General features: G+C 39.2%; 1 protein-coding gene across 2 annotated transcripts in view; it reads left to right on the top strand.

The window, feature by feature from the left end:
• The window catches only part of usp45 (ubiquitin specific peptidase 45), a 40075-nt gene extending 19408 nt beyond the window's left edge, over positions 1-20667 (top strand). For both annotated transcript variants that reach the window (XM_059339539.1, XM_059339538.1), the window contains exons 9-18: positions 7182-7269; positions 10965-11046; positions 11491-11582; positions 12102-12158; positions 12804-12935; positions 13911-14574; positions 15751-15848; positions 16008-16094; positions 16322-16466; positions 17514-20667. In XM_059339539.1, the coding sequence (XP_059195522.1) occupies positions 7182-7269; positions 10965-11046; positions 11491-11582; positions 12102-12158; positions 12804-12935; positions 13911-14574; positions 15751-15848; positions 16008-16094; positions 16322-16466; positions 17514-17644 (1576 nt within the window). In that variant the 3' untranslated portion in view covers positions 17645-20667. The remainder of the gene's footprint in view (positions 1-7181; positions 7270-10964; positions 11047-11490; positions 11583-12101; positions 12159-12803; positions 12936-13910; positions 14575-15750; positions 15849-16007; positions 16095-16321; positions 16467-17513) is intronic.
• The last annotated feature ends 2506 nt before the right edge of the window (positions 20668-23173 follow it).

Genomic DNA, 23173 nt, shown 5'->3' with positions numbered 1-23173 from the left:
AATACAGAGATATGATTTTCATCCCCCATGACCCATATGGTTCACTGATACCACAGGTGAACTTTTATTAAGGCCAGTATGAAATTGTTTTGTACACCCAGCCCCAATATCCACTCACATTGATTTCAATAACTTGGACATAGCTTGGGCGTTCCCGGTGGCACGCCTGGTAGAGCGCGTACCATAGAGGCATTTTCCTCGTAAGCGGGCGGCCCGGGTTCGAATCTGACTCGGAGCCCTTTCCCGCATGTCTTCCCCTCTGTCTCCCCCTTCACTCTGTCCTATCAATAAAAGCCCAAAAATGGCCCAAAAAATATCTTGGAAAAAAAACTAAACTTGGACTTAGCAAACAACAAAACATGTAGAGAAGAGATTAAGAGATTTAAAAACAAAACAATGGTCCAACAACTTGAGGATTTTATTTTAACATCATAGTTGCATTAGTATAGAGCTAATATGATCTGTAATGACTGTGGGGGAAGAAAAAAAATCTTTCTATCTTTGTTCTAAGTGACTGCTTATTTCTTGAAAAGAGCTCCTGAGTCAGATTACTGAGTGAGCTTAGCGCCAAGAACAAAAATACACCAGCAACACAGCTGTAGAGCCTCCCCAGACAACAAAGTTGTTGCACATCAAAAGATCTCTGTCAGATGAAGAACTGTCACTCTGACAGGGCTTAACTATAAGGTTTGCCAGACTGCCTGGGGCAAGTAAAATACATCATTGGACTAGTTAATCTACCAGCAGATGTTAAAAAAAATATTATTATCATGATAAAATGGCAGCGAGTAAAGACAAAGTGTGTTGGAGAGCAGGATAAATAAACTGGGTTCATTTTCAGAATTTGTTTTGCTGGAATGCCTTAACAACAGCTACCAGCATTTCACTTGCACGGCAAGAATGTTTGTTGCTTCACATGACATTTTGATTAGGAAAGTAAAAATTGACTTGGCACAAGTAGACTTCGGTTTCAATTTTTCCAGCCGATTACATTTTTAACCTTGTGAGAATGTAGGGAAGAAGAATTGACAGTGTGAGGGATTTGTTGGTTGCAAGAACTTTTTCAGATTTTCTTTTGGCTAAAATACCAGTAGTAATCTGGTCCCAGCTTATCCACATGTGAGGATTTGCTGTTTTAAATAATTGTAAACTGAACATCTTTTGGATTGGACTTTTCGTCTCATAGAACAGGCAATCTTTAAGCTCAGGTAACTGAGATGCCTTTTCCGATTTAATGGAAGAACTGGAGATTTATCATACTTACAAGGTCTTATTTATTTATATGCTATACCCTTGAACATCCAATCATACATTATTGCAGCAGCATTCAGAACTAACCTGATTCCTCACATGCTTTTCTTATAGACTCCTCCACACCCTGCATTTGCATCCTGTATCTACATTGAGTCCGGTCTAAAGCTTTAAGCTGAAAGAACAGGGTCAAGAACTGTTTACAGGGTTACATTTTTCTATGTGACTGACCTTTGTGATAGCTACACACTGAATATAGTCATCCTCACTTGTCACAGCAAGCTCTTGTCCCTCCAAGGGCTTCAGGTCCGCCCTTGGCCTGTTGGGGATTAGAGCACATTTCCATTTCTCTTTCACTGCCTTTCCCAGTATGTAGGTGGTGACAGGCAGGTTAATAAGGATTACTGGTTTAGAAAAGGTGCAAGTGTGAGTGTTTATGTGCAACACTGGAGCTCTTTTGAGTCCAGTGTTGTGTGTGTGTGTGTGTGTTTCTGCGCGTGTGTGCACATGCATTCAACCAGCTGAGTACCCCACAGCCTGCCTTTTCCTCCTGCCAGAGGAAGGGGTCTGTTCTGGGCTCGGACCAGTGCCAAGCTAAGTGGATTGGATGGCCAGCACCACATACTCTCTCTGGTGCCAGAGAGGGTCCCAGCTTGTACCCAGGCCTTGTTGTACTACAGAGCTCGTCAGTGGTGTCAAGACAGGAGAAAATCACATTTGTTTAAAGACGCAAATATATTTATTATTTGTTTATTTTAACATTATGTTTGGCATTTTTGGTAGAATTTGATATTTGGAGATAGACAGGATAGTAATGAAAGAGTGTGAACAACAAAAGGTCGGCCTGAGTCGAACCTGTGGCCACAAGGACTCAGCCATTGCACATGGGATGTACGCTCTACCAGGTGAGCTTCCAGGGCGCCCCATGCTCAAATGTTTATGTACTTTCTCCCAGGCACCTGGAGTCTGAGGTCAGGGACAGTGATTTCATACAGCCTATACACTGCTACTATTTACTGAGAACAGGCTGCACTCTTTATGCATATATAATGCAAAAGCTGGACAAAAAGGCCACACAGAGGCATTCATCTATAACTGCTTCTTTCAAGGACTGATTCAATTTTCAGGACAGTCACTGGACACTTTCTTGTGTTGCAAAAAGAAATGAAAAGTGTGCCGGCTCTCAGCTCTGCCTGTGTGCTATCTGTAAATGTCTACATACACATATCTTTGAAATGTTGTTCGTCAGCCTTTATGAGAGGCCTTACATCGCTGATAGAAATAGCAGAGGACGACAATAGATTCCATCTAGTGCTCTGGCATCCAGGACACACACAGATCTACATTGATACACATGCAATACACACACAAAGCGGCAAGGCTGGCACGCTGGTCTGCTCTGAAGGAAGACCTTTCAGGTTAAAGAAAAGAGGAATATATTCATGGTTTGTGAAAAGTAATACAATTATTGGTTTGCGAGCCGACAACCACAGTCCAGGGATTGCAACTCAACAGTCTGATGATTAGAATCCATTCACATTGGTCTACCTGTGAATGTTCAGGAACCTGAGAATAAGGATGTTGATTGCCTTTATGTCCGAAGTGGGGGAAAATAAAACCTGTGCAAATAAGCACACGTTGATAAATACATTGAGCCCTGTTCACCAGTATTCACAGAGTATTTCTGCTCCTATAATGATGAATCCCATTTCAATTCAAAAATTGACAGTGCGAGCCTGTTTATTCTAATTAGCATAGGTAAATTCCCAGCCAATTCCTATAAAAGGGTATGAAACAGCAGGGCTGTGTGCACTAAGAGAAACTGAGAAGAACATTTGAGGGAATTAAGTCCAGAATGCCCAAACAAAAGTCTAAAGACGGTGGAGCACAAGTGGAGGTACTTCGAAAGTGAACGTAAAATAACTGGTAGAGCCTGCGACCCGTGTACAAAGGCAGAATTCTTATCAGCGCAGCCCAAGTTTAGTCCCAATCTATACAAGAGGAAATTGTATACAACTGTATAATTGAAGAAAACGCAATAACTAATTATTTTTGCACAAACATGTCAGCACTCAATGTTCATAAGTGCACTTTTCTGTGTTGTGATTCTGTTCTTACCTAAGAAGAATTCCCAAGAAAACATTGGTGACTGTCAGAAGTGGGTTTTAAGAAGAGATGTCTTTTTAAGAAGGGTTAATGAATGATGCAGATTGAAAACAGCTGACCATGAATAATCTCCTAAGTGTGGTGTTGATTAGCGTCTCTTAATTAAATCACAAGGTAAGTTTTTGCAAAAACTTACCTTGTGATTAGAGAGACACACAGAGGCAACGGTGGCAGATACTTATCCTTGCTTCAAAATGTATGCAGGTTGCAGCAAAAGAAAGCCATATAGCAGTAGAGTAGAATGCCAGCAGAACCAACATACTTATGACACAGCTCCTTTGAAAAACAAACAATAGAATAACATAAGATAATCAACAAACAAACAAAATGCGATCCAGATATCAGCAACATCTTCATCAACATACCACAGTCGGCTTTGATTTCACATTGTGATTAGCTTACAGACATTTAAACAGGCAACTTAATGCATGCTTTGTATTTTTAATGTTTTAGTCTTTCACCTAGCAACATATTTAGACTATGTAGTTTGACCTTTTTTCTCACTCGTAAAAACTGTATTCCAACAGATATACAGTCATGGAAAAAAATTCAGACCCTTGTTTTCTTCAAGTTCTTGTTAATTTTAATGCCTGGTACAACTAAAGGTACTAAAGGTATTTGTTTGGACAATTATAATGATAACAACAAAAATAGCTCATAAGAGTTTAATTTAAGAGCTGTTGAAGAAAAGGGTGGTCTAATATTTTTTTCAATGACTGCATGTACAGCTTTTGCTTTGTACAGTACACTTTATTCGTGTAATACACAATGTATAAACATTGTAAACCATTTAGTGATAATTACATTTTGTATGCCTATGTGTAAGTTAATGCTGGATGAATTTAACGTGAATTATTTGCGGGTGCATTGTGTTGCCCATACAGTATATGTGAGTGTGTGTGTGTGTGTTTGGGGGGGAGCTTGTGTGGCCTTGTGTCTGGTACTAACTCATCCGGCTATTAATTGTGTTAGCACCGCAGCTGTTTGCATTGGCCAGATTGAGAGCAGCGCTACAGGGCCCTTCTGCTTTTCTCCACTGGGATGAGCTTCCAGACCTCTTCATTCCCACTGATCTCAACCAACCTTTTCATTTTCTCTATACTACTCTGCGTCTGTCTCTCACTCTTTTTCTGTCTCACTCATTTCCTTCTCTTTTTTTTAATTTATATTCCTCTCTCTGTGTCTCCCTCTTGAGAGATTGACGGACTAGTTAGTGGAAGCATTCCTTCACATGCTGTTCGTTTTAAGGGCGGGCGAATAAACGACATATGTGCTTTCTACCATCCTCACCCTTCCACCCACCCTTCCCCATGTGTCTGCACGAAAAGGGCATAAGAGACAGAGCTCGTGTCTGTATGTGGGGGGGGGGGGGGGCTCCTCCAGACCTCCTGGTTATGACCTGTGTTGAGGGCAGGTGGTTGGCCATCTCTCCCCCAACCACGGACATCTAATCTTGGGCCACATGTCGGCGTGTCTTAGAGGTGTGCTTTATTTTGAGTGAATTTCTCAATAATTAAAAGTGAGAATGGCATTAATGATTGGTAACAAAACACTGTGGCCACATTGCGTATCCATCAGGATAATAAAAAAGACAAATGGCTGTGAATATTATGAAATTATTATCAGAGAGGCAGCGGCTATCTGCTTTGTTAAAGAATTGGTGCCTCACAATACAGATAGATACGTTTGCCTCTTTAAAGTGACAGGAAGCTGTTAATTCAACACCATAAAGACCTGAGGATTACTGGTGTATTCAGTGACGTACCAGAAAAGGTCCTCCACAGTATTAAAGGAGTGAACTCTCCACCTTCTTAAACATGCTCAACATTTGACTGATTGCTTCTCAAACCAGTGATGTGGCCTCACAGTGTGTGTTCTGCCCGTCGGACCAACCTGTCCTGTGGTTATGTGGCTGGCTCGGCCCAACAGGTTGCAGTGGCTCTAGCCTTGGCTGCCCATCTGCCCCTGGCATCTGTCCTCACATCTGCTTCACTGAGGATGGCCAGGGGACGGACCCAAGGAGAGCCTCCCCTCTAACCGATGTGGTGTTAATGTCCAGGATGGATATCCACCAACATACTGGCGATCACATGCTCAGCAAAATGTCAAAATAAACAGTATTACTACTAGTCATAAAACCTGAAGGGGTTTGGTCGTGTGTGTGTGTGCATGTGTTGAGGTTCATTAACGGACTTCCATAGAAAAGTTTGGTCTCACTTTGAACCAGAGTATGTAGTGTTTCTACCGCTGTTATTTGATTCTGTCTACCAGCATCACAACTACCATCATTAGTCACAGACTTCATTGTAGGGTTGTTATTGTTCATCTCTGTCTTCTCTGTCTCTCCCCCCACTCAGCCCTCCACCTCTATCCTCCCTCGCTGTCATATTGACATCACCAACATTACATAACTGACAGCTTTCACTAAAGTGAAAATGTTTTTATCTGTAGAAGATGTCACAAACATGAAAAAAGGTATTGTTTTACAACACGCTTATTAACCTTTTGTGTCTAATCTAAATATAAATTAACTCAAATGAGTCATTCCATTATCAAAAGACACAGAAGATTAGCAGGTAGCTAAAGGTGAATCATATAAGAGTGAAGGAATCATATTTTTTATTTGTCTTTAGCAGGAAACATGTTCATTCTAATAAGGACATTTAAACAAGTGTAATCTTAATCTTTGAATTTCATTTCTATCTGCTACAGAGGCTGAAAAATCTATTATTTAGTAGAAGCACTGACACTTCTGTTGAATTTCCAGAAAAACTTCAGGTTTTAGGGGCTTATTTTAAAATCACCCAGAGGTTTTACAGGAAGTTTTAGGCGTCAATGGGTTAAAGCACCATTTTGAATACATACTGTGCATTGACTGAGCTTTGCCAAAATATGAAAAAACTGTTGAGGATTTTCTTGTTAATTGTGTGTTTCTTAAATGTAACCACCTGGACTTATCAGAAGTCATAAACATGTCATAGAGGTGTATACTGTATGTAACACAAAGTTTTAGTGGGTTAAGCTAAGTTTATTATCACATAAAAAATCATTGAAACTAAGATTTGACAGGTTACAGTATGTTTTGAATGTGTCAACAATAAAACTGAAAAATATAATTAAATGGCTGAAATAATTGTTTGACTCTGACAATTTTTGCAGTGTTACACATTTGTGTCAAAGATCTAAGATGATGGGGTTACATTCTGTTAAAAGCCACCTTTTTTACTTTTAGATCATTTTCTCTATTCCTCAAATCTCAGAATGCAAAGCTGAAAGAGCAGGTTTGAATCTTGAAAAGAGAATAAAAACAGGTTGAATCTATAATAGGCCTGTATTGAACATCTGAGTTGAATGAAAGCCATTTATGAAACTTTGGAGATGTACAACACTGAGTAAAGCAAACTTTCAACCTTTCAAATCTGAGTCATAATGTTTTGATATACCAAGGTTATCCAACCTAGTATAAAGACAAGTAGGATTTTTCAGATACAAGAGTTCAACGGCCTTAATTGAGGGTAATCTATTTCTCATGTTCCTTTATATACTCCATTTCATGTCATTGTTTTCTTTTTTCTTTTACTTCCACCATACTGTTGATGCCTATGTCACAAATAATGTACAAATCTGACTTTGATAAACAATTGTAGACTAATATTTCTGGGTTTTCTTGTCAATGGATTGTTTTACTTTCTCAACTTATATTAAACTCCCCTTTACCTTTTCATAAGTTTCTGTTTCTCAACTTTTATTCTTGTTTTTTCCAGGGCTCCACGCTTCAAGGGCTACCAACAACAAGACAGCCAGGAGCTTCTGCACTACCTACTGGACTCCATTCGAGTAGAGGAAACTAAAGTAAGCTTACATACACACGTCAAGTTTACATATATAAATACATACCATGAAAGTAAAAATAAGACATTCCTTGTTCACCTTGTGAATCCACCGTAAGAGCTACAAGGTGGGGAAACAATAACAAACATTAGCAAACAAGCGCTTTTACTATAGTTAAGACAACAAATATAGCCACTAATGCATATGACAGAATAAAATAAACTTGCACAAACCTTGTGCCCTGTCAACCAGCCACTATAGAAACCTTTTTGATACTTTATATCAATTCTACGAATTAAGACGCACTCATTATTTGCCGTTCGTTTTTTCATTTTACCGTTCCACCTGTTATTTCTTGTCACTACCTTTCAAAATTAAAGCACGCGTTTCACACTGGACGGCACCTTTTGAAAATAAAAGCATCACAACATTGTAAAACACAGAGAAAATTTACAAACATGAAAAACAAACTATATAATACAAAAACACCAATAGGAACCTTGCTAAAGGTCATTTACAGTTGTGTTTAAAATAAATGGAAAAGTCATATAGTGATTGGAGTATTTATTACTTTTTACTGCTATATTTGATTTACTCCACATTAACTGTCTAATCATAACATGTATTCTTATCAGTAGCAGCTCAAAACCGGATAATTTACTGTATTTTATAAAGCGATTATATTAATATTGAGCAGAATTTAGTTCAGAGTTTTGGTCCGGCCCCACAACCTTCGTGGTATTGGGTCATGTGGCCCCTTGGAAAAATTAATTGCCCACCCCTGGCGATGATGTCACACACTGTGACACAAACATTCCATGCAATACACACCCATTATAATCTCAGAATTTCTCCAAAAATGATCATGGTCATTGAACAGGGATTGATAAAAAAAACTATATGACCTATCAAAATATTAATTAATACACCAATACACAAGACTTGTGTCTACTGTTTAAAGTTTAAATGGCGTCTCTAGGTGAAATTATGCTGCAGAAGTAGACGTTTGAAAATCTCCAATTATTGTTCTTTTTCGCTCATTTCTTTCCGGCCGTCCCATTCACTTCAATGCAAAATTTTGGGCAGATGTATTCCGTAGAGAAAAGTAATAGCACACCGATCCCAATCAAACCACACGTTTTGATATATAATTTGTAGTAGCGGTACAAAATTGTGTCCGGAAGAGGAAGAATTAAAAATCCACAGTATAACAATAGTGCTCTGTGAGATTGCCCCGTGGCCCTAATAAACCCATCATCCTCTACTATGGTTGCATTCCAGTAGCCGTGCTTCCTTACTATTTTGCATGCCAGAAAAAGATTTAGTGAGTCAAATGCAGTTTGCCAAAAATACCCGGATACTCTACTACATCCAGACACAATTTAAAGTATTTATGCCAGTATGCTTTTCTGGCTATAATGACCCACAATCCACTGAGCAGCAGAAGATATGTCACATCGACTGAGCTGCTGACAGAGCATCTGATGACAGCTAATTGACAGAAGCTGTGACAGATATAGAAGCAAGAGGGTCAAAGTTCAAGGCACAATGTTATGACAAAGTAGTATGTTCCAATTGTATGCATACTGCAGGCAATATTAGGCAGTGTTTGTTTTGTAATGGCAGCTGAAAAACATACTTAAAGTGTTAAAGTGTTAAAAAACAGATTTTTTTTCCGTAAATGAGAGCATTAGCGTGCTATCATGCAAAACTTAGTAAACATGGTAAAGATTCTGCATAGTTTTATTTTATTCAATTCAGGAAGTCTGATTTTGATTTTGTTATTTTTGAATGTTGGCCTGGATTACTGTAAAATGCATTGTGTTTATTTACAAAATCAAGCAATCATTGTAGCTCACTTATAGAATTCATGCTAATATCTGAACTGAATTGATGGTAGCACCATAACAGTATTGTCTGAAATTCCTTGCTTGTTTTGAAATTCATCCGTGTCAAGAGTATTCATAATATAAGACGTTCAACGGTGTTTGCGAATGGCTTTGTTCTCTCACATAACCCAATACCTTGTTTTCGCTTGGATAGTCAGTTTTTGTCTTTTACCCTTATGGTTCCATGTTTTTGGCAAGTACTAAAAACCTCCTCCCCCCAAACCCTTCACAAGGCAATTAGGAAGCCCCACAGCAGCCCTTTTTAGGGCTGAACTGGCCCCTGTGGCCCCACCAGTGGCTATGTGAACCGTAGAGGAGAAGTTAGCGGGTGTGTTTAGTGGTCAGCCCCAGACCCAGGAGGGGCCGCAGGCTGGGCTCCCCTGCTCCCATTGAAACTTGTGAACGCTGACAGTTGTGCCACTTAGGGGACTTGCAAGTGGCACGAACGACATCATTGTGTGATCTTGGGAAACCCACAGCTGCTGAATGAGCTCCAGGGCCGTCCTATTGTGCTTGAGGGTCACCCACAGCCCCCTCCTACACACACACACACACACACACACACACACACTCATCAGCCCATCTCCCAATTCTAATCAAGGAGGTAAAGAGGGAGGGGGTACGGCCTATTCATTCACTCAGGAACTCATTTATACAGCCAGGCGCATTCAGATACAGCCTACATTGTTGATTGATTTTTAAAATGAACGCAAACATTAAATTTGTTACTGATTTTTAAAAAATGCTGAAATGTATTATAGAAGTTTTTGTAATATAGCTTTTTTAAACTCTGGACAGACATGACAGACATTTGCTCTTAAATTGGCATCAATTGCTCTATACATAGTGAGCCTAAAAAATTACATTCATTTTGAATAGGTGCATTTGAGTAATTCATGATTACGACTCAAATAATATACACACACTGTCCTGTGTGTGTCACAGAGGGAGACTGGTACTTTTCAAGTGGGTGTCACCAACCTTTTAGAGGCCCTAAGTGTTTGTGTTGATTGGCCATTAGTATCAGAGATCTAAATATGCTAATTTGGCCCCAGTCAATTATCACCAATTAGCTGAGACGGTAGGTATTACTCTCTCAGGGCATGGACTGTCCTTCTTTGCCCTGTCTTCATTTTAGTTTCCACCCCTGCACCCTTGTACCAGCAGCCCTCTCCACCCCCCTAACCCCCCCCTCCCCTCGGCCCATCCTGTGTGGGACAGTGCACGCTGTTACTTTGGGGGAGGGTGGGGGTTACTGGTAATTAATTAGTAGGAGAGCTTCAGCCTGGTTTGACTGCTGACTGAGTGGGGTGCACGCTGACCAGGCTGGGATTAACAGTACTTTTTGACCTAAATAGCCAATCCAGTGCATGGGTCCCGGGACAATGGGGGCTGACTGGTCTCGACCGCAGACACAGACCATGGCCAATTATCTATTGATTGGTGCTTTACTGTGGCTGTGCCTCTTCACAGCTCTGTCAGCAGCACACTCACTGACCGTGTCACCTCCAATAAGAGGACCCCGTGAAGAACTTGTAGACACACACAAACATGTACTGTTAATTAAGAGATTTACATGTTAACGTTTTTGGACAAGCACAATAATTATTTTACACTAATGATGCTTATAATAGGTATACCTGTCTGACTGAGCTGTAGGCGGGATTTTGATGTGTCACTAATGGATGCAATGGAAATAATTTAAAGTCACTGAGTGAATTTTATTTTTAATTTATGTTTTTAAGGTTGTTGTTGTTGTTGTTTTTGCATGGAGGAATATCACTTGAAGTCTACATTGTTATGTTATTTTGTGTTTGTTGTGTCCAGAGGGTGAAAGCGGGAATTCTGAAGGCTTTCAACAATCCCACAGAAAAGACAGCAGATGAGGAAACCAAACGCCAAGTCAAAGGTTCGTATACTCTCTATAATGGATAGCTGGCCTAGATCAATACTCCCATCTTGTGGCAGTTAATGGAAATACAACCAATCAGCCAAAGGATGGTCTGATGGAAGGCAGATCACAGTATAGTCTTTGTTAGATAAACCCTTATTTTTTACAGAAAAAAAATTCTACTCATATTAACAAAACTAGCTGCTGATGACCAGCTTGTTAAAACCGATCTGTTTCCTTATTTAATGGCCTGCATGTCACTGTTAACGCTGTAGAATAAGACCTTCTTGACAATTAATGTAATTTTATTTTAAAAAGTACACTTACATCTTATTATTTTAAGCTTGGTTAATCTAATGATGTCTTAATTGGAAATACAATAGTGATCAGAATGGTTAAATGGTGTGAACTGATTATTCATGACATTATTTAGTGAAAAACTCTCTCTCTCTTTCCCACTAGCATACGGAAAGGAAGGTGTGAAGATGAACTTCGTTGACCGCATTTTCGTAGGCGAGCTGACCAACACAATAATGTGTGAAGAGTGTGAACATGTAAGTGTATGTGGGTGAACTATAGAAAAGTAAATCAGTCATAGCTCAATGTGATGCTTTCAAAGAATCACATATATATGAATCACAGGGTCGACAAGTCCACATTTTTTTCAGCCAACCTCATGTTTAAACAGTTAAACTTTTTGGACCTTTTAGCTTTTTTTTGCTGCAGGAAGTAGAGCAGATTAACAGACATCGGCATCGATGAGAAAGAGCCTTTCAATGACCAGCTCAAACATAAACTGTTTGCAGCCGGCACAATAACATGTGGGAACATGAGTTGTTAACAAAGCGAATGCCGCTAAGAAAAAACTAATGAACATCCTTGAAGTTAGAGAGCACCAGGTGTGGAGCTGGAGAGGAAATGGCAGAAAAACAACTGCTTCCTAGATCTCCTCTCAGGCCTTTTGAAAATCTGCAGCAGAGAGACTGTTAACAACTGGCTGTTATGTTATTTAGACTGTTTAGTAAGCTATACGGGATATGCAGGCACTGATTTACATGTGATTTGTCTTTCAGATATCAACAGTGAAGGAGGCTTTCATAGACATATCTCTACCCATCATAGAAGAGAGGGTGAGCTGCTACAATTGTTCATGAGGAAATTCAATGTAAAGGATATTAAAGGATGATGATTGTCCCTCTTAATTAGTACATCTAATTTAAAGGGATGGTCCAGGTATTTTAAGTGGGGTTGTATGAGGTACTTCATAGTTGTCATTCATTTATCATTCATAGCATAATACCTACCGTAGATCATGCCCCCTAGATTGGATAAGCAGGTAAGAGTATTGACATGGAAGCAACGCCGTGTAAGGCTGTGGATAGATAAAGCATATAAACAACAAAACCTGTTATGTACCTGCTTATGACCAGCTTGTTAAAACTGATGACTCTATTCCATTTAATGGCCTGTGTGACACTGTAAGCACTGCAGAATTAGACCTTCTTGACAATTAATGTCATCTTGTTTAAAATAACTAAGCTTACATCTTATTGTTTTAAGATTGGATAAGCAGGTAAGAGTACTGACATGGAAGGAAAGCCATGTACAGTTGTGGGTTGGGAAAGCAGCAAAATAATATAAGCCACCTAAGAAAAGGCTTAAGTGCCACTGTTATTAGACAGATTAGTAATTGGTTTGTGTTTTGCAGGGTTATTTGTTGCCATGTTGTTTGTGGTTCCACCTAGAACTCATTGTGCTCTATTTGTTGTTCTCAGATGTCAAAACCATCCAACCCGAGTAGGCTGGGGAAGGGCAGCCGGGAGCCGGACACCCACTTGACTCACAGTGATCAGGTTCTTTCTGCAGCACACTCTGTCAACAGAAACACTAGGAAGCTGAGTGGGCAGGTAGGCGTGTGTATGTAAAGAATGTGACGTTAAAGACGTTTCTTGTGAAAAGTTTTGCATTTAAAAAGTGGTCTGGATGGCTGTTTGCTCTGTATATTGAACCACTAATCAAAAATGTGTCGGCTGCTTGTGGAAAATGGCAGAATAAACAGGAATACGATCCAGGTACTCCAAAATATGCGGAAAAATAATAAACAAGGAAGGAAATATTGAGTACTAAAAAGTCTTTATTCTAGGGGCTTAATTATGTTTTGACCACTAGTTCTTTGTCAGGGCGTTAAAACAAAGACCTCACATGTGTGGCCTCACCTGGTTGTTAAAAGCCGATGGGAGGCAACCGGGAGGTGCCATGATTGACTTCCTGTTAATCCTGACTCTCCTAACTGTTTATATTCTTGCTTCTCATAAAGATATTATCTGCCTGTCTTTTTTTTATTTTTCTATATCATACCAGTGTTGTTTTTATAACATCATCGTCTCCAAACGGATACACATATTATTGTGTACAAAAGCATTTTTTTTATTAAATGTCAGTTTAATTTATTTTGCCACACAGTGCTGAGCTGCTATTCAAATTAATCTTCAGGTGTCAGTTTTCAGATGACGTACACTACTTCTATATGGCATCTATTGTCGACCTGCTATCTCCCCCTAAAGATCCCCTGTCCCCCCCTCCTACCCCTCTAATGGGACTAAAGGTTAAAAATGATCCCTTTATTCACGGCACCGCACTGAAAGCATCCTTTTCTAGTCTCTTGTAAAAATATCATCCATAACAGCGTATGAATCTTTTTGTGTATCGTGACTGCCAGTGTGAATGCTTTAATTCACATTTGAGCAAAAATTGTTATGTCTGCAGATGGCCAGAGTAACTCTTTGGGGAAAATGAATCAAGATTATTTTTTACCGTAGCATTGACGTTTAAAAGTCTGCATCTCTGAAAGGGGCGACTGTGTCTTTTCTCCTTTCCCCCAGAAACAGCAGAGCAGGAGGTCTTCCAGCTCTGTGGAGGAGAAGGGAGCGGGCTGCAGTGCGGAGCGGCCAGAGGAGGAGGGGGGGGTGGCTGGTGGCTCAGCCCGTGGTGTCTCGGTGTGCAAGATGGCCGCTGCCGGCAGCCTATCAGATGGCAGTGAAAGAGACTCGGGTGCTCAGGACAGCAGTAATGACGCTGACAGTGAGGCCTCAGAGAGCGAGTGGGCCCCACGCACCTCCTCCTCCAGCCATGGACACACGTCCACCCCATCGTCCACTTCCACCCTCACTCCATCCCCTACGCCCGTCACTGCCTCCTCCCCCTCGCCATCATCCTCCACCAGGCAAGGCGGCGCTGTAGAGCAGCTAGTTACTGCGGTGTCTAAAGTCAACCTCGGGTTCACTTCTGGGGACTGCTGTCCTTCTACACACTGTTCTCCAGAGGAGCAGGGAGAAACGCAGTCACGAGATAACCTCCACCATCAACACCACCAGGGGGCTTTCCAGGCGTTGTCCCACAGTTACACACCCAGCTCCAAAGAGTGCTCCATCCAGTCCTGCCTCCACCAGTTCACCTCTGTGGAACTTCTCATGGGCAACAACAAGCTGCTGTGTGAGAGCTGCACTGAACGCAGACAGAAACAGCTGCGCAAGAGCAGCTCAGCAGGTAAGACAAAAACCATCTGCAATGACAAAGACCCTTTTAAGGAGCTTTGAAGAAGAGCAGCCAGTCTTCAATTGAAGTCTTTGTCGCTGTAGACAGTTGCTATGTTCTTATGTGAGTGCTCTGATTATTAAATGTAGTCTTTGATTTTGAAACAGTATCGTTATGTTGTTGATATTTAGCCTTTCTGAGGCGCTGATGATCCTGCAGATTGTGGACTTGCAGCTTAGTATAGTATTTTTGGAGTGTATATTTACAAAAATCTAAAGTTTAACAATTTGAACACAAAATATTTTGCCGTTGTACAGAAGTCACAAAGCATAATCAAATTATTGCATTGTGTTTTATTTACGTGTAAGACTACGTTAAGGCAACTTTTTTGAAATCAGGTATTGCCATGATTCACTCACACACAGTAAGAAGACTGTTTAAAATCAAAGATATTTATATTTTTTATTAAATGGCTGATATTAATGCCAAAATAGACACAAATAGATATCATGATTTATTGTGAGAAACCAATCAATTCAACGGAAAGACAAACATTCAGCACCTCCATGGAATTATACTTTGTTTCATAACTGCTGTTATGAAATAAGCCACTATGATGATCCCATTTACTGGCAGATTGAAACACCTAATAGCTGACTATTGGGAGTCACCCCTTCGCCACATCCAAACTCCATCTTTAGACTGTCAAACTCTCATCATGGAAAAAGTTTGGAGTTTCCTACATGGAGCAGAGCGACCTTGAGCAGCTTGAGTTTTCCCAGTTACAAAAGATTACAATGACTAGATTTTACTAAAAAACTAACTTTACTAAAAAACTAACAAAGCGTCAATAGAAACCTCTTAATTCACTTCTGCAGCGTAATTCTTTTCTTCATGCAACTCAATTCACTGCTATCTGACTGTTCAAAACACTTATATTTCTGCAAAAACTGACCGTGTCGAGTGTCAAAAAGAAGAGCGACAATTTTTTTTGCAATTGTCCGTTTCTCTATGGCAACAAATGTTCCAATGGGCCTTGAGTAAACAATTTATGTTTCCAGTGTCTGTCATTATCACTCAAATTTCTTTTTTTCCATGAGATTCATAACTTTGTTAGTTTAAATGAAACGGAAATAACGTTTCAAGAGTTAAACCTGACATTTTCCTGTTTTTTGTTTAATGGCGCAGACAAGAAGCTGGAGAAGATTTACACCAGTGCCAGAAAGCAAATGCTGATATCCTTACTGCCTCCTGTCATTACATTGCATCTTAAACGCTTCCATCAGGTAAGCAGCACACGCTTACAAGCAGATAGTCAAATGTTGTACTTGATGCAGCAGTGGGGTTTTTTTTTTGTGTGTGTGTGTTTTTTTACATATCCTAAGCTGTATTTTGGTCTGCAGCCCTAAATGTTAAAATGCTGCCTTTCTATTTTTTATTTCAAGGCAGGGATGAACTTACGAAAAGTGAATCGGCATGTTGACTTTCCCTTGATTTTGGATCTGGCTCCATTCTGCTCGGCTTCCTGCAAGGTATTAAGAAAGAAAAAGAAAAAAACAATGTTCTTGAATTAAACTAATCTGTTCTCATCATCAAGAAGGGTTTTCTCTTACAGTCACCACAGTTTACTGTGCTAAGATCCCTGTTTGCTCAGTCATTTAGTTTATAATGAATGTCCTTGGTTGGTACTGGTCCTGGAGACATTTATTTCTGTGCATTTTCGTTTCGCTTACCTTTTAAATTGTTTGGTTTTTTTTAGAACCTGGCAGCTGGTGAGCGTGTCCTCTACAGCCTGTATGGGATTGTTGAACATAGTGGCTCGATGCGGGGAGGCCACTACACTGCATATGTAAAAGTGCGTGCTCCTCAGAGGAAAATAGAGCAGCACCACAGGAACCTTTCAGGTCAGGGTTAGAGCCGCTTCAAGACCTTTTTATATCTTTCTCTGTATGTTTGTTTGTGTGCTGTTAATGGAAGTTATCAGTATTTTGCAGCAGGCTTCACTCTTGACCTTGAAGGAGTTGTCTACAAAGAGAGCTTTTTGAGCTTTAGATCCATGTTGTTAAAAAAACAAGGAGACATTTGTCCTTGCTGCTAACTATATATATATCAATTAATAACATATAAAAAAGAATTAGCAATTGATACCACTTTGTTGTATTTACATTTAAGATAGCATCCCAACTGTTTTGGAATTGGAGTTTTACTTCTCTATGGACCAATGTTGACCAATGAGAAAAGGAAGGCGATGAGTCTCCTTCCCTCCACAGTCCCTGAGTAATGCCTGATTTAGTCCGCATCTCCTATAATATAAGAAGTATTATCTTCGGGCGAACCCTGGACAAAATAACAAAAAAAAAAATTAAAGAACAAAGAAATAACAGGATCAATAAGCGGGATAAATTAAAGCATAAAAAAGATAATTTACCTCTATAATTTCTGGCTTCCAGAACATCTCTACCAGATACAATGTAACCTTTAACATTTAAGCAACTGCATACAAAAATGTCATGGTTCTTTTGTTGTTGTCCTGTTGTTCTTCATGTCTGCATACGGCAGCGGGTAAAGCAATCTCAGTTTAAAGTTATCATGGTTGCAGAAGGATTTGACGGTTGGAGCAGAGTGCAACTTTTGGTCCCCTTGTGACGTTGAGAAGCTTATAATGTTTATGGTATTTTGGCTCGGTCTATCTTCTTCACTGGATAGTATTCCTGATGTTGTTGAGCCATCTTCTGATAGCTTATCCACATTATCTGTGCACTGATTGCTCACATACTCTGGACTTTAATCAGAAAAGAAGACCACCAGCAAAGCATGAGTGGCTTTTTATTTATTTTGTTTTAATGACATCACATAATAGTAAAGTGTGTTTGTGTGTGTGTGTGTGTGTGTGTGTGTGTGTGTGTGTGTGTGTGTGTGTGTGTGTGTGTGTGTGTGTGTGTGTGTTTCAGGTGCGAGGGAAGCCGGCAGCAGCTTCCAGGGCCAGTGGGTGTACATCAGTGATACCACTGTCCAGACGGTACCAGAGTCAAGGGTACTCAACTCTCAGGCATACCTGCTCTTTTACGAGGAACTGCTGTAATGTGACTCATCAGTATTTTTTTTTTCTTTGAATTGTTTTGGTACATGTCTATATGACTTCTCATACTGGATCTGTGAGTAGGTGGGCGGAAAAAAAGGGAAAAAACTTCACTGTACACTCACTTGTCTTACACTTGAAAAATGACCGTTCTGCCATTTGGGTACAACTTCTTATTTACAATTGGCCCCCCTGAATATAATAGAAATATATAAGATAAACATCAGATGTTAAAAGTATTAATTTCTAAAAATCCTACCCTTTAAAAAGAGGTCAGGAGGAAAATGTGTTACAAAACCTGAGCTATTCTAAGTTAATCGTCTTTCTCTGTCACGATTACGTGCCTGAGATAAAAACTGCATGAAAAAGGTTTTCTACAGTAACTAGCAGGAAATACGCAGAATTATCGCATGCTAAACTGCATTAAGCACTGACTAGTTGATGTTGTGTGTGTGTGTGTGTGTGTGTGTGTGTGTGTGTGTGTGTGTGTGTGTGTGTGTGTGTGTGTGTGTGTGTGTGAGACAGGAGAATGTAGATTTAAGGTGCTATGTGTATCATTTTCACACCAGTATACCAGTGCCACATTAAATCAGCTAAAAGGAACTTTGATTGTGTGTAGACTTTGGCAGCAGCTGTGGAAAGGCATTTAAATGAGCACCAGAATCCTATTAGAAATCTGCTCTTTTTACTGCAGCAGGGTTTGACAGTCTGCCCCGCTCAGTCCTGGTTCTGGTTCGTCCATGCCTCCCTTTGCTTCAGTGGGCCCAGCAAAACGGTGTGGGTCTCCAGCAGCATGATGTGTGTATTGGCTCCTGCTGTGGGCTGCAGTTCTCCACCTCCCACTGGAGCTCTGTTGCCTTGCACAGCAGCTCCGACTGCAGGTCAAAGGCAGCAGCAAAGATCGATCTCGGTCTGTCCATGATGGACTGGTCACTCCCTCTGGAGTCTAAGCTAAAAGAGGTTCTGGGCTTGATATCTGATTTGTTTTAATTGGACCTGACTGCAGCATTACAAGCATTTAGAATAACTACATAGAAATCGCCAATATTCTCACTGACTGTCTTGTTTGCTTATGTAGGTAATAAAAAATATTAAATAGAGAGGGTTTAATAATGAGCTATATATGTTCCTTGTAGTTGCTTTGAATCTGATTTAATGTTGTAGTCTGTGCAATTAACATAAACACACAAAGAAGATTGGCTCTGTCTGCATTCTACAAAAAAAAATGTATTGTGTGGCACTGGCTTAGATTTGTTCAGATGTGTGCTTGATTGTTTCTGGCAATGGCAGATGATAGATGGTTAGAAATGCCAAAAGAAAAATAGTTCAGACATGTTTTTTCCTTCCGTAAAGAGAAAGAGGCATGAAGGCAAGTAGCAATATCATTTGTGACAGTTTATTTGAAATAAAGGTGTACATTTGAAAAATCCAAGCAGTCATAATGGATCACCAGTGGTGGTAAATAGTGGCTAGTAGTTGTCTTAACCTTTGCCCTATTAATTTACCTAATGATAAAAACAACCAAGCTAGCACAGCTTATAGTTCTGTACATTGGTATGCTGGTTTAAATTGTTACACATGGCACCTTTAAAGAACAGCACAACAGTTATTTTACAGCCTTCAATGAAAGGATTGTTCTTTTTTTCTTTTCTTTTTTTAACACCAGAATGTAAAAATGTAAGACTGAATCAGTGAATTACATTTGCCAAAGACAAGAGCAGGATATTCAAACCAAACACACAAGGAGTTTATTCATACAATTTCTTTAGCATTTTCAAGATCATCAGTAAGGTTTTCGAGTGTCGTTTCACAAGCAAGCATACTCGAGGTTTATCAGACCAACAAAGCACCTTGTCTGCCTTCATTGTATTTCAGCTCTACTGTAACTGTGTAGGCACACTCACAAGCCCATTAAGCTGTTCGACAAAGAGTCACTGAGCGCTGTGACTATCCCTCATACTATGTGTAAGGTTGAGCAAACACAACTAAAAAAGAACTCAAAGGCTTAAAACCTGACTAGAAAAAGATCCATCTTTGCTGTAATTTGCATGGGTTAATGTTCTAATGAATGTAATGCCTATTCTTGGAATGTCTGTTAAATGAGCTGTTCATCTTTTTCTATGAAAATATTTTAGATGAAAACATTTTTCTTGGTTTTTGAACATTTGCCAAAACAGAAAGGAAAGGATTGAACATCAGGATGCAGAGGTTTATTATTGGATAACACTTCCGGAAGCCCATGTCTATGACACATTATAAACATATTTATAATCTACTTATGGAACTTTATTATTGTAGTTTTAAACACTCATAAATATTCATAATGATTTATAACAATAATAACTTATAAGGTCAGATATCATAAAAGTTTCTAATTGGTGGTTACTGACTGACATTGCTTTTGCAAGCCCATGTCTATAACGCATTATAAGCATAGTTATAATGTGTTATAGGGTTAAGCTATTATAATGCATTACAAATAATTCTTATACAATATGATTCTTGTGACAACCATTTATGAACTATTATGATACTTGACCTCAAGTAATCAGAATTTTTTTTTTAATGTTATGGTCATTGTTGAAAGCATTGTGAATATTTCTGAATGCTTATAACTGTAATTATAAGCAGATTATAATGTATGATAAGTATGTTTATCATGCATTATGGATATGGGTGTCCGAGAAAGTGTTACCATTTATTATTTTCTTTTGAAACAAGGACAAATCTAGTGCCTATGCTTCAGGTTTAAGAAACCTGTGCATGGTAAGAAGTAAAACATATGCATAGTAAAATGCAAAAACGTTTATGTATGGCATATTTATGTACAGTATAAGTTACTGTAAGCAGACATAATAGGAGTATATGTAATTGTACATACTAGAAACAATACAAAATCATGGTGCTTCAGGCGTGCAGGGTTTTTCTTGGTTTCAGAAAATCGTTTAGTTAGTTATGAAATGACAAACATTTGGAATGAATATAACAACATACTGTATCAAAATAAATCTAATTTATGATCTGAATATTCTACCAGACTCTTCTTTCTCTCCAGCCTCTCTCGTGACACGAGAGATCAAAAAAGAGGTTTTGCTGTCTCTGCTTTAGACTTGATGTCATCCTGTTTTTACTCTAAACGAGATGTTGTCCACCATCGCTCTGGGCTGTCGCATTGGATCCAGCGGTGCCACATTCAGCCCATCTTGGCTGGTGATCGGCCCTGACGGGTGTAAAGCAGCACTGCTTCAGAACATGTCGCGAGCTGGTGAAGAGGAGGTGGGTGTGGAATCAGGAAAAGGGCAACGTCCAAAAACATCGTCTTACACGTCCTCTTGTTCCCACACGCTGTGACATCCAAGTCATGCTGCTGGAACATTAAAACAGGTTGTCAAGCCGCCACCAACAAAAAGAGCAAATCTTTTCTGAAATACATTTGTCTATTTTTAAAGCAGGAGGGGGGTGGCTTTTTGGCTCGGGGACATGCTGCTGAAGCATTAGATGTGATTTAATCTCACTTAATGAAAGGCACCCTCCCCCCAGTGTGAGACTGTTGTAAGAAACTAATGCTGGAATGCTCATTACTGTCTACCTACCTACCAGCAGTGGAGGTTAGATTTTACTGTTCTCACCATGCACGCCATTGTCACTGTCAATCTCACCTAGGTTGACACCACACCACACCACACATACAATTTACAACCCAGTCAACACATTTTCTCATGCAAACGTCTCCATGCGCCTTAGGCTTGCTCCTCACAGTGTGTATACATCACCACTATTTATTAACACCATTGAAGCACATGAACAACACCTGCACATAACCCTTTCTAAAAACAGAGTATGTGTTAAATAGATTTACGACATGTTTTAGGATCATGCTGACAGCCAGTAAGAGCACACTCATTAGTATGGAATACTGGACTATCACTGACTGGAGTTTTTATTTTAGTTTTGGCTTTATTTTGCTGTTGTAAACATTGTCATTGAAATGTATCCAGCCAACCTACACATGCTTAGCGTATGCTGCCCTCTACTGATGTATACATATAAGACATATGTTTAACTGCTGGACTAACGAGTGGACAACTGCCCTGTGGGCCCCAAAGACCCAAGTTCACTGTGTGGCAAATAGGGCTGCACTATTTGGGAAATATATCTAAGTGCAATTATTATAATGAATCACAATATTGGAAATAATCATTATTCAAATTTTCATTGAAAAATATATTAAAATGACCATGATGAAATGTGGATCAAAAACATGATATAATACACTGCATGATTATATACATTAATGGCCCTTGGATTAAAAAAAAAGTGGTTTTAATAGATTTCAGTGGGACATTTTTGTCCAAGGCTGAGTGCCTGTCTTTATTTTAGCTACACAGTTTATTATTAATTTATTATTTTATTTTCTATTATGATCGGAGCTGAGTGACAATATATAGACACGGGGCTTATGAACTGTACATTTATACAGTACCAGTCAAAGGCTTGGACACACCTTCTCATTCAATGGTTTGTCTTTATTGTTATTATATTGTCTACATTGTAGATTAATATTAAAGACATCAAAACTATGAAGGAACAGACAAAAAGCCTTGTCAATGCCAGATTATATGAAAGGCAACAGTAACTCAAATAACCACTTGTTACAACCAAGGTCTGCAGACCATCTTTGAAATCTTAAAGTGGCTGGTGAGTGCATACTGTAGTTTAAATATTTCACTTTATATTATGCAGTGGTAGAGGAAGTACTGACATATTTTACTTGAGGAAAAGTAAAAAGTAGCAGAAAAATGCACTTAAAGTGTCACAGTAAAGAACTCCTCAGGTTACAGATTTTTATAGGAAACCAACTAGAATACTTATTAAATGGCAAAAGTTTCCATCCCTCTTCAGCCTGTTGGTCAGAATTTGTACCGAAGGAATAACACAAAGAAAGAAAAATAATGAAGACAGAGGTTATATCAGAAACAAACACCTCGTGGAGACAACCAAGTTCAGTAGAATATTAAAAGTAAAATGGATCAAATCTAGTAATCATACTTTAAATCTTTTAATTACAGCCCATCAGAAATAAAGAAGTCTTAATTTAAGCCGTCAAGTAAATAGGGTATTGAGAGTAGAGATCTAGAATGCCTCTTTTTGATGTCACCTCTCCTGCTGAGGGTTTTCACATTGAATCCCAAAGTATCTCAGTGTAGATGGGTTGTGTTTAAATTAATTGAAATACACAGTCACAAGGTTCTTTTCGTTTGTTCATTCATGCTACTTCTTTGCTCTGATATACAAGTTTTGAGACATGTTGTTTTTCCTGTGTAAGCCAAGCAAACTTTAATGTAAGGGGCATTATGAATACTATAAATTGTTATAATGCACATGCAAATGTCTGAATATATCGGATGATAACCAGGCAGACCATAAATACAAAAAAATTCTCACAAGGATTTCTCTACTTATAACAATACTTTATACTAACACTCTTGTCATAAATGCCTTTTGTTTAAATCATGATAGACAAAATGGGAT

This window comes from Centropristis striata, chromosome 8, assembly GCF_030273125.1.
Source record: "Centropristis striata isolate RG_2023a ecotype Rhode Island chromosome 8, C.striata_1.0, whole genome shotgun sequence".
In the NCBI taxonomy this organism is placed as follows: Eukaryota; Metazoa; Chordata; class Actinopteri; order Perciformes; family Serranidae; genus Centropristis; species Centropristis striata.
The sequence above is the reverse complement of the archived record's forward strand: the minus strand, read 5'-3'. Positions and strand labels throughout refer to the sequence as shown.